This window comes from Trichogramma pretiosum, unplaced genomic scaffold (assembly GCF_000599845.2).
Source record: "Trichogramma pretiosum strain Unisexual culture from Peru unplaced genomic scaffold, Tpre_2.0 scaffold10, whole genome shotgun sequence".
NCBI classification, from domain to species: Eukaryota; Metazoa; Arthropoda; class Insecta; order Hymenoptera; family Trichogrammatidae; genus Trichogramma; species Trichogramma pretiosum.
This window is the reverse complement of record NW_019641652.1, coordinates 1,170,988-1,183,168: the sequence shown is the minus strand read 5'-3', so window position 1 is coordinate 1,183,168 and position 12,181 is coordinate 1,170,988. Positions and strand designations below refer to the sequence as shown.

The following is a 12,181-nucleotide window of genomic DNA, read 5'->3' as shown; positions in this document are numbered from 1 at the left end:
GACTTCGTACACTTGTATTAATAACACAGATAGACGAGTTTTACGCGCGCCTATGGACTACTAGCTCGCAGAAAATTGAATGGCGAATTAAAGCTTAGAGCGGCAACAGGTCTCGTGAAATGCGTGCGTGCGTATTTTTTGCCACTCGCGTCATCTCTATATAATACGCTGCACTGCAGAGCTCTTATAAGCCCCTCGATGGAATGTTTCCTTCGACTCTCATAGCCGAGGCATTTTAAAAAGGCGTGATCGCAGTGCGCGAAGTAAGCATTCCGTTGTCTTGTCGCACTTTCTATAAGCTGCCGCTGCTGCTGCTTGAGAGACAGAACCTCCCCCACGTGTGTCGTTGCTGTTGCTGCAGTTTGTATGCAACGTATATAATATATGGGAAAGATGGCGTGCTAACTCGAATGACAATTCAATATGTAATTTTGCCAAGTTGTATATAAAGTCTCTGTTGTACGTGTGTCTGTATTTATATCTCGCTCGCGCGCGCGCCTTTTGTATTATGTATAAACACGCGCTACTCTCAAAGCCCTCCCCGACATGAGAATGTAACACTTTATATTTATCCAAGCGCGAGCAGCGGCAAAGCCAACAAACATTCGAAAGGTGGATAGGTTAAATGGCAATTGGACGCGCGCGTTTCAAAGTCGAGAAGTACACAGCTACGAGAAAAAACCATTTTAATTGCTCGCGATGCGGGTGGGGTGAAAGAAAATGCGCGCGAGAGAGAGAGAGCCTTGAGAAGTAACAATTCAACCGTATAATAAAGCTCGACTGTACCCGTTAGCTATGTATGATAGTTGAATAGTTCTTCCTTTCGAAAGAAAAAAAAAACAAGAATGTGAGAGAGAAAGAGAGAGAAAATTATCGAGCATTTTGACATCGAGCAGCTTCTGATTGCGTGCATAAAGATACAAAAATCTTCAATATTCTAGGCTAAGGTCGCGATTGAAATTTTCGACGCTTAGACGCGTACAGTGGACGTTGATGATTGTTCATTGAAGTTCTAGCAATGTAGACAAATTCGTTAATAACAAAAATTTTAGTAAGTACTTTGTACCTACTAAATTTTTCTAATCAATTTAATTCGCATTTCTTATGAAAAAATCTATTAAGTCCGCAATGTAGATTTCTGAATAGCATTTAAAACAACAAGCGTGACGTCACAATCCTAGTAAATTTAACGGAAAGCGTCCTATGATTGTGACGTCACGCTCATTTTTAACTGATCATACCTCTGTTAGTGATTGATTAATTGAAAAACAAAAAATATACGTGTCTAATGATTTTCAGAAATCTACATTGCATAAGAAATGCGAATTCAAACTACACTCAAAGATTCACGAAGAGGATCGAAGGTCACAGAATTCTGTACACATATTTTCTGTTGTTTACTTCGTGAGTCGCGCGCGTGACCTCTCGAACGTACTACTGCCTGGCCCAATAGATTGCGCCTCGTGCAGTAGCGCTGCGGCCTAAATGTACACCATATCGTGGAGGGCTGTGCGCGAAACTGGTCGAACTGTGAATGTGTGGCACTCTTCGCCGGTCTTTCGTGTTTAGTTAGTTTGGTGTGCGAAATCATCATAAAAATATCAATTGCAAACGACATTACAAGTGATAAGGATGGAATCGAGTGATATAAGTGATTGTGCTCCGAGGTAAGTTTCGTTTGATGAGAATGAAATTATAAAAACATCTCAACGAAATACTTAACCTAATTGGGGTTATTTCAGGGTGAAGGAGGAGCCTCGCGATGAAATGATGGACGAGAAACCCGATTTGAAGAACTTTCCACTTTTACCCTTTCCGCGAGAAAATTCGGTAAGAGTTAATTATCGTATGTAATTCGTAATATTCTATAATAAAAATTCTCACGTAGCCTTTATTTTTCGACAGACTCACAGCTTCCAAAAATGTGACGAAAATCATCAACATAGACTTCTAGACGGAGTGGAAGTAGTTATTGAATGTGAATATGCGAAGCCCAACATTAAATCATTAGCAGTTGACAAAATTGAGGAAGATTCCCTAAATAACTTAAGGAATGCACAAGGTAGCAATGATTATCAAAATCAAAACACAATTAAAATAGAATCAGCGGAAGAAGTGAAACACGAATATATTTGTGATACTAAAGAACACTTTAATTTAAATCTTGACTGTAAGCTAAATTACGATATGGATATAGTTTTTGAATGTGAAGATGTCAAGCCCAATATGGATTATCCAGTAATTAAACAAATTGGAGATGGTTATAAAAACCAAAACGAAATTAAAATAGGGACCTCGGGGAAAGTGAAACATGAATTTGTTGGCGACGCTGCAGAAGATTCGAATTTGAATATCGACTGTGAAATTGCCCAAGAAAATAAAAAAAGAAGAATCACAAAAAAGTTTAACAACGCACAAACGTCTCACGCATGCGAAATATGCGGAAAGAAATATTCAAATAAGGCTAACGTGAATTTGCACATTAAATCATCCCATCGAGGTATTATTCACCCGTGTGATCTATGTGGTAAGACGTATTCGCGAAAAGGTAATCTCAAATCTCACATTAGCGCCGTACACAATGGTACCAAGCACAAATGTGATATTTGCGGCAAGACATTTTCACAAAGATACAATCTCAAAGCCCACATCGATACTATACATAATGGCACCAAACATACATGTGATGTATGCGGAAAGTCATTTAAACAGAAGAAAAATCTTAAAATTCACGTCGATACGGTGCACAATGGCACCAAACATATATGTGACATATGCGGCAAGACATTTTCACAAAGATCCAATCTCAAAACCCACATCGATAGAATACATAATGGTATCAAACATACATGTGATATTTGTGGAAAACAATTTACAAGTAAGCAGTATGTTGAAGTTCACATCGATTCTGTGCACAATAATGGCACCAAACACACATGTGCTATTTGTGGCAAGACATTTTCACAAAGATGCAATCTCAAAACACACATCGATACAATACATAATGGCACGAAACATACATGTGATGTATGCGGAAAGTCATTTAAACAGAAGAAAAATCTTAAAATTCACGTCGATTCATTGCATACTGGTATCAAGCATAAATGTGATATTTGCGGAAGACAATTTTCAAGTAAGAATTATCTTGAAGTTCACATCGATACTGTGCACAATGGTATCAAACATACATGTGCTGTTTGTGGGAAACAATTTTCAAGTAAGAATTATCTCGAATGTCACATCGATACGGTGCATAATGGCACCAAACATACATGTGACATATGCGGCAAGACATTTTCACAAAGATCCAATCTCAAAACACACATCGGTACAATACATATTGGCACCAAACATACATGTGATGTATGCGGAAAGTCATTTAAACAGAAGAAAAATCTTAAAATTCACGTCGATTCATTGCATACTGGTATCAAGCATAAATGTGATATTTGTGGAAGACAATTTTCAAGTAAGAATTATCTTGAAGTTCACATCGATACTGTGCACAATGGTATCAAACATACATGTGACGTATGCGGAAAGAAATTCTCAGGGAAAAGTTATCTCAAAACCCATATCGAGACGGTGCATTGTAAAATCACGCACACATGCGATACATGCGGAAGAACATTTTCAAAAAAGTTTAATCTGAAAGCCCACATCGATAAGATACATAACTCACTCATTAAAACTAAATGAAGGTATAAAATTTAATGTATATGTTCGGAAGTTCCACCAATTTTATGTCACGTTAAAGTTCTAAATAAATCAATAAAGTTTTGGAAAAAAAAATGAAACAAATTCTTAATTTTAAGCTAATGAAATGTCTAATTTTATAATGCTGAGTACTTATTGTTTTTTGACTCATTATCATTTATGGAAACTGAATCGTTTTAAAATTGCTCTCATACTCGGAATATGCATTTTTCATAACAGGATTTCTGAGTACATCTCATGGCTACGATAGAAATACAGTAATTTTTTTCTCAGGTATATTTGTGACATTCTTCGTGTAACATTCTCCAAAAATTTCAAAATAAATTCAAAAAAACATTTAAAGTAATTTTTTTGAACTCTAAGTTCGAATAGTTATCCAATGTCCCAAAGCCAAAGAGTCGGAGAGCAGTTTCGAATGATTTCGTCTAGGTTAAACACAGAATAGGTCGTCAAATATAGCTGTAGAAAATGTATCTGTAATCCAATATGCCATTGTTCGCGCATTTTTCGATACTTCAGGGACCACGATGAACAAATTATCAACGTGTACGCGACGAACGTTTTAATAGGGATTTTCGCCTCTAATTCCAGGCATATTTTTCTGTATAGAATTGATCAAATAATTATCGATAAAGAAGCGTAACCACAGCGATGATCGGAACTTTTTACAACGCACTCGTTACCCGATTGATTGCGCACGCCTTACAGTTTTGAGCTTTTTTTTTAGAGATCCGTCGTTTTATTACTCGATGAAAGTATCGAATAAAGCTCAGAATGGCTACGATCAATCTCGATAGTTTTTTTTTTACTGCTTATTCAGAGCTATTATATCGAGATAATAATGTTAATGGTCTGGACGAGATCGTGATAGGGTTGAGCGAGCGACGCGAGGATTCTTTGTCCGACTCTTCAAAACTTTATGTCGTTGCGTTCAAACTTCAATACTGTATAATTCATTTATATGCTGTTTATTTTCAGTCCACTTATTGACATAATAAAAAATACTTCATTAATCTGCAAACCTGATTATACTCTTTAACAGAGACATTTTTTTTTCCTCTAATACTCACTCGAGAAAAAGATTCACCGACCCTCTAAAAAATCGCTTACTCCGCGAAATTTAAAGTCAATGGCTACAGCCGATATTGCACGTACTCGACCGTAATCTAGCGCCCGAGCTATTATTATACATTATCACAGTATCCCACGGCATGGTATATAGGGTCATTATTATAATAGAAAAAAGGAGAGAGAATCGTTGATCGGTTTTGGAAAATGAAGCACTTACGTATATAATACAGCTCCTACATATCATGCAGACTCTCGCCGCTCGATCTCTTCATTATTATATAAGTTAACCGTATATATAATAAATTTTCCGGGCCATTATCGATCTCTCGGATTTTACGAGGGCCCCGCGAGCTCTCTTTTTCATTCGTGATCACCGGCAGACACGTATACATGTACATTAGGGTGGTTCGCTTTTGCAAAAATATTCAAAATCGCGTATACGTCATGGCGATTCCGAAAGTTCAAGTCTTTACGAAAAGAAAGCCGGGTTCAGAACCTAAAAAAAGTGTCGGGAACCGGTGTCGATCGATTTTTGAAGTTTAAAAACGTGGTCCAAAATAGGAGCAAAATCGGTCAACCATTCAATTTATTTCAAACTGTGTTTCGAGAGTAAAAATAATATCGACAATACATTTTCTTACGTATTTTTGTCTGTAGAATCGAATGCCGTAGTCAGTTTTGCTCTACGACTTCGTTTTCATCGATAAAAATGTACTTTTTTGATTTTTTTTTCGCTTAAAAATCCAAAAATCGACTTTGCAACGTTTAAAAATGAACAGAAAAAATCTTCGAAAATTTTTGACACTACCAAAATTTAGGATTTTTTGTGACGAATCCAACCGTATAAATTAGTATATGCTTTAAAATTATTTTCATTCATAAAAATGCAAATTTTCGATTTTTTTTGGCTGAATTTGACGAAAAATCTCGAAAACGCGCCCTTTTTGAGAGAAAGTGCTCTTAAAAAATCCCGCTGCAACATTTTTTTTGTATTTTTTGCTGTAAAATTGAATGACGTTGTGATTTTGGTCCTAAAACATCGTTTTAGAAAAAAACGATTTTTTTTCGAAAACATCTCGTTTTCGAGATTTTTCGTCAAATTCAGCCAAAAAAAATCGAAAATTTGCATTTTTATGAATGAAAATAATTTTAAAGCATATACTAATTTATACGGTTGGATTCGTCACAAAAAATCCTAAATTTTGGTAGTGTCAAAAATTTTCGAAGATTTTTTCTGTTCATTTTTAAACGTTGCAAAGTCGATTTTTGGATTTTTAAGCGAAAAAAAAATCAAAAAAGTACATTTTTATCGATGAAAACGAAGTCGTAGAGCAAAACTGACTACGGCATTCGATTCTACAGACAAAAATACGTAAGAAAATGTATTGTCGATATTATTTTTACTCTCGAAACAGAGTTTGAAATAAATTGAATGGTTGACCGATTTTGCTCCTTTTTTGGACCACGTTTTTAAACTTCAAAAATCGATCGACACCGGTTCCCGACACTTTTTTTAGGTTCTGAACCCGGCTTTCTTTTCGTAAAGACTTGAACTTTCAGAATCGCCATGACGTATACGCGATTTCGAACATTTTTGCAAAAGCGAACCACCCTAATGTACATGCGCGACTTTCGGGTGTACGATCGCGTATTATTATGCGCGCGTGAGATTTTCGACACGTTTATAACAAAGTATTATAATACTCGTTATACTGACGCAGCCGGGCATATCATTCACAATAACGACGACGATGACGACGCGATGTGTCGAATGTCATTATATTAAAACTTGCGAAAATGAAAAATTCGCAGCTCGCGGAGTTGACGATATAATTAGCACATCGGACATTGTAAAGTATAATACGTACATCGATCATGCGCGTAAATATATTTTCGTGCGCGGAATCGTTAATGAGCCGCGAGGTAATCGTCGTATAGTCGTCAAGGCCACCCGAGGCTTAAGATTAATTAAGCCGTACAATATATAAAATAGCTCCTCGACTCGCACACACACACACGCGCTTGAGATAGACATATGATCGATCGGATCTGCAAGTGGTACCGCTGCACTGCGTACGGAATCGTATCAAGGGCGCGGCGGCGGCGGCCGCGGCGACCGGCGCTACGTATTATGAGAGAAAAAAAACAATCGGGAATCGGTACGCGTTTGGAATGCGAAGAAAAGAAGAAAAAAAAATGAAGTAATGCACTGGTTATATCGAATACCTTCGATATATAAAATACAGCAGGGCAAGGACGAATACGTATTGCGAACGCCGATCGCCAATCTCGCGCATTCTTTTCCAAAGAGTTTTGGAAAATATTCGCTCACTCACCGTCTAGAGACCAAGATGGCAAGCTTCAAACGGAGAAATGGAATAGCTGATTATGGAATTTTTCAATTTTTCACGAGCCAAGTTCGAAATTTTAATATTGCAGTAGTGTACTTAATTTTAGATAGGTATTTCAAAGACTTTGATTTGATTAACAGATGAAAATTTCGGGTAAGATTGAGATATAATTCGTGGGTTTCTATAGAGGGTCCATGTAAGCTTCAAATGGGGTGAGACTTCGGTGGTATTTTTAAAGTTTCGTTCACGTCGTCACGAATAATTTTTGAAAGATCTTTTATTGATACATTTGAGCGTTTTAGCAACTTGTATTTATTAAATGATTTTTAGTGGGAGTTTTTATCTCTTAGCTTTTAAATATTTCATTGGATAGATGCATTTTTGACGAGTTTTATCGGAGAAGTAGAAAACGAAATTTTCTCCTGCAAAGCATGAAAGCTTCTCATAAAAGCTTACAAGAGAGCGACTCAGGAAAGCTCTCAAGCCATAAACTAATGATCCAAAAATATGGAGCAAAAAATTTCGCAATTAGAAAAATAGTTATCATTCTAAATTTTCGTGTCAATTTTTTAAGAACTCATATAGAATAAAAAGCAAATACTATACTATTTCTTTTACACATCCGAAATATGTTTTTTTTTCTATCTATTTGTTTCTAAGCGTACATTATCAACGACCAGCCCGTGTCGTATCTTGTACATTGTAATCGAATCTTCTGCATTTCATGGCTTTTACTCGTCGCTCAAAATTCGCACTCGGTTGTAGTTCGTACCGGTTGAAAAGCAACCGTAAAATCGATTTGATCCTCCGATTGGCTTTTAACAATACAAGAAAATGATGCAATGACCTATTGCCACTTCAAGATTATCGAAATTCTCATTAAATATCAATAATTAGGAATCTTGAAAAATATCCTCTGTTAATAAACACACTTGACAAATACAAATCATGATAATTTTGGGATATTCGAGTAGCGAAAATCACTTTGCGATATAAATAGACAAATTATCAGATCTCACGTGACAATTTGAGTTGTATTGTCAAATATAAATAGCTCGTTTCAAACGCAGCGGATCTGGGCATCAAAGTAGAGTGTCAGTTTGACAGTGTTTTACAGTAGCGCTCGCGAAATGAGTAATTTCAAAGTTCACTCGCTCTTCTAGCTGCCGTTGATTATTCAATTGGGGTCGACCGAAGTTCGAGGGAGAACAGCATCTACTTTAGCGAATAAAATTGTGAAAAAGCGATGATGCTATGTCCAACATCAACGAAGTTCGAAAAAGCTGTCTCTCTTTCGTCGTCGTGCAGTGCGTCGCGCGTGAAAGATAAATGCAATCGTCCCATATATATATCGTGCGTGCGGTTGTACAGTCGCGTGCGCGCCACACGATATATATACGTTCATTAATCGCCGAGCGAAGATCGCGATCCTTCATTAACAACGCACAATTGTACATCTCTCGCGCGCGAGATATTGTCAAGCCGATCTAATTACATATACGGATATCTTTGTTCGATATTATCTCGAGCTGGGAGGGGAGATAAAATGAAAGGGGGTGAAATTCTTCGGCGCAATCGGAATCGAGACATTGATTTATTCTTAATTATATATATCATGAGAAGATTGTCCGAAGGAGATCGATAAATTCTGTGACGTATACGCTTTCCCCGGCGGCGGGCCGATGAAAATATTTCCACGCGCGCAGGGACAACGACGATAGACCACGTATCGCTGATTTTTCAGAATTTAATTTCGCTCCTTCCTGTATATTATATCAAGCTGCGCTCCAGTTGTGAGATTATGGAAATTCCGGTGAACAATGCACGAGCGCGTGCATCGGTATACCGATTAATATATCCATCGATGATTTGGAAAAGTTGCTTTTTGCTATATACTCTCTGCGAGCGTGTGTATTTTTTTTTTGTTCGTTCGTTGCTTATATGCGTGTGGAGTAAAAAAAGGCACGCAAATCGACATTCCAGACTCGAGTCATAAACAACGCGTTTAAAAGCGCGCGCGCGCGTGCACGGAGAGCGACAGGAGCAGCAGCAAAAAAAAAGGCACAAAAGAGGGAGTTAATTATCATAGGCTATTGTCAGAGTCTCGAGAGATCAGTCGTTCCTTTTTTTTTCTTCTTTTTTCGTTTGGATAGAGGTATAGAGAGGCGCGGCGCGCGCATGGCACGCTAAGCTACAAAAACTACAACAACAACAATATAACGACAGCAGCAGCAACAAAAAAGACGATCATATTTTTCAATGTATTATAAAAAGCACGTGACGCGTGACGGGTGCGATGCTTTATTCGAGGAAAAACAAAATCCCGATCCTCGCGTCAATAATAAATCGAGACTTTTAACGTATATCGCCTATAATATGCACGTATGTATGCGTCAAATTGGCGCCCGACGCGTCTATCTCTCGAGGCGCGCGCATACTATACACGCACACGTGAAGGCAGCAGCAGCAGCTACTTTCGAAACAATGTATAATGACTTTGAATATTTAATGCATAATATTGTGCAGCGTCAGGTAGATATATCGAAGCTCCCGCTGCTACTGCCGCCGCGCGTCTTAGAAAGTAAAAGGGGCTGCTGCTGCCGATGCATAAGTGGCGCGAGAAAATTGAAAGGCGCAGACACGCACACGCCGCCGCATACGAAAGAGTGATATATAACGCGCGCGCACCTTTTAATACATACGCCAACAATGTCCAATGCCTCGACTCGAGAGCGGTTAATATTTATCGTTGATTATTAAAAAGCGTGAAATAACGTATACGTCTCTATTATCGCACGTATAGTACCTCGACCAAGACGTTTTTGTTGCATTATCGCGGGGGGGTTTATTAACCGATTTACGTAGTCGCGAAAAATTGAATCGAAATTCGCCGAGTAAATGAATTAATTTTGGATTATAATTCGCGCGTACAAATGTATCATTATAATATTATCACGTGGGACTCTGAATATAACGTAGCGCGAGAGAGCGTGAAAGTGTGCGCGAGAAAAAAAGCACAGACACAGTGTGCGTCGGATTCAATTCCGCACACGTCGATCATTTCAATTACGAACGACGCGCGATATGTATATATATTTTACCGTGGCTAATGTAAAACGAATTAATTGTCGCGTTTTCACCAAAAAGTTCTTTGGCCGCTGCGATTTTATCATACGAGAAATCGTCGCTTTCGTATAATAAACTGCATCATTATTATAATCTCTCTCTTCGCCGCTACATCGACGTGTGTCATTTCGTTTTGCGTATATGTATTTGTTTGTGCTGGATGCATCAAGTGCGTGTCACGCAGTGCATACATTATTATTATTATATTGAAAAAAATTTCAATTCATCATCGCCGCGGTAATTGCAAGCGCACACGCTTACGTGCACCAACAACAACAACAACAAAATTTATCGACGCGCCGATTTGAAATGCCACCTACAGCGTCCTTAAGTGCGTTTTGCATTATAAGTATACGTACATGCATGTAACAAAAAAAATCGGCCCGGTGAGAAAGACTCGCGAGCAGCAAAGCTGCAGCTGCAAGAGGAGGAGGAGAGATGCGCGCAACTTTTGTATATATATATATATGTAACGCGTACTACGGCTGATCGCTCGCGCATTCCAGTCAATTAAGCGCGGAGAGAGAGAAAGACTCGAAAATCCCTTCTCTGCTGCCTGCCGCGCGTCTCGAGACTGCAGCAAACGCGCGGCGAGTCACCGCGCGAGGAGACACATCGCTCCCGCATCCAATTAACCCATAGCTCCGCCGTAGCATAGCAGCAGCGAAAAACGCGTGCGTTAAATATATTCCTCCCTTTTACTTTCGTAGACTCTCTCGTGTACGTACGTATATGTATGGGTCAAAATAATACTTTTTTACAAAACCGTGCGCACGTATGTCACCGATCTTGACGCGCTTTTGGTATGTTATAGTACATGGTAAAAAGGTCCCAAAAAAAAATTTTTAGACCCCCTCCCCCCTCCTACCCCCCACTTCCGGTATAAACGTCCATTTTCGATCTATATTTTTTCTGAGGACATGAAGCAAGTAAAAAATCTGAAAAAATTCATAAAAATACTTTTCCACAATCCAAACAACCTTGAATTTTTTCAGATTTTTTGAGTGCTTCAGGCCTTCAGATAAAATCATTGAAAATTTCAAAAATCGAGATACGGCGGTATGAGCCGATGTAGTACTCGGAAATTTTTTCAGTTATTTTTCGCATTAAAAAACATAACCTCAATTTTTTTCAGATTTTTTCAGATTACCTAACGCACCTTTTGAAGCCAAAAACCGATTTTTTTGACGAAAATAATTTTTTTAGGACAGTACGGAGCCTCGAAAAATCTGAAAAAAATTTTTTCTTGTTTTTTTCATCAAAATACGTAATCTCAAATTTTTTCAGATTTTTTAATTGAAGGCGATAGCTTCTAGGGCCGAAAAATGCTATTTTTAACAAAAAATGGTTCCTAGAACCCGATGGTTCCGGTGAAAAAATTTGAAAATATTTTTTTTGAATTCCTTGTCAAATTTTAATAAATTTTGACCGTTTCAAAAGTTCGATTGAAGCTTCCTAGCTCATTTTAGAGCAGGACAAAGATTAGTGCAAAATATCTGAAGACGTTTCTGAAGACATTAAGGAATGATAAAACTCGTTTGATGCTCTAAAATGAGCTAGGAAGCTTCAATCGAACTTTTGAAACGGTCAAAATTTATTAAAATTTGACAAGGAATTCAAAAAAAATATTTTCAAATTTTTTCACCGGAACCATCGGGTTCTAGGAACCATTTTTTGTTAAAAATAGCATTTTTCGGCCCTAGAAGCTATCGCCTTCAATTAAAAAATCTGAAAAAATTTGAGATTACGTATTTTGATGAAAAAAACAAGAAAAAATTTTTTTCAGATTTTTCGAGGCTCCGTACTGTCCTAAAAAAATTATTTTCGTCAAAAAAATCGGTTTTTGGCTTCAAAAGGTGCGTTAGGTAATCTGAAAAAATCTGAAAAAAATTGAGGTTATGTTTTTTAATGCGAAA

General features: G+C 37.7%; 2 protein-coding genes across 3 annotated transcripts in view; both read left to right on the top strand.

Moving 5' to 3' along the window:
* Nucleotides 1–12,181, top strand: part of LOC106656438 (sedoheptulokinase-like) — a 72,717-nt gene that overhangs the window by 19,980 nt on the left and 40,556 nt on the right. The gene's annotated exons all lie outside the window — the stretch shown is intronic.
* LOC106656399 (zinc finger protein 2-like) lies at nucleotides 1,546–3,699 on the top strand. Its single transcript, XM_014377351.2, has 3 exons — nucleotides 1,546–1,667; nucleotides 1,743–1,830; nucleotides 1,906–3,699. Exons 1-3 carry the CDS (start codon nucleotides 1,633–1,635, stop codon nucleotides 3,697–3,699), a joined length of 1,917 nt encoding a protein of 638 aa, XP_014232837.2. The 5' UTR covers nucleotides 1,546–1,632.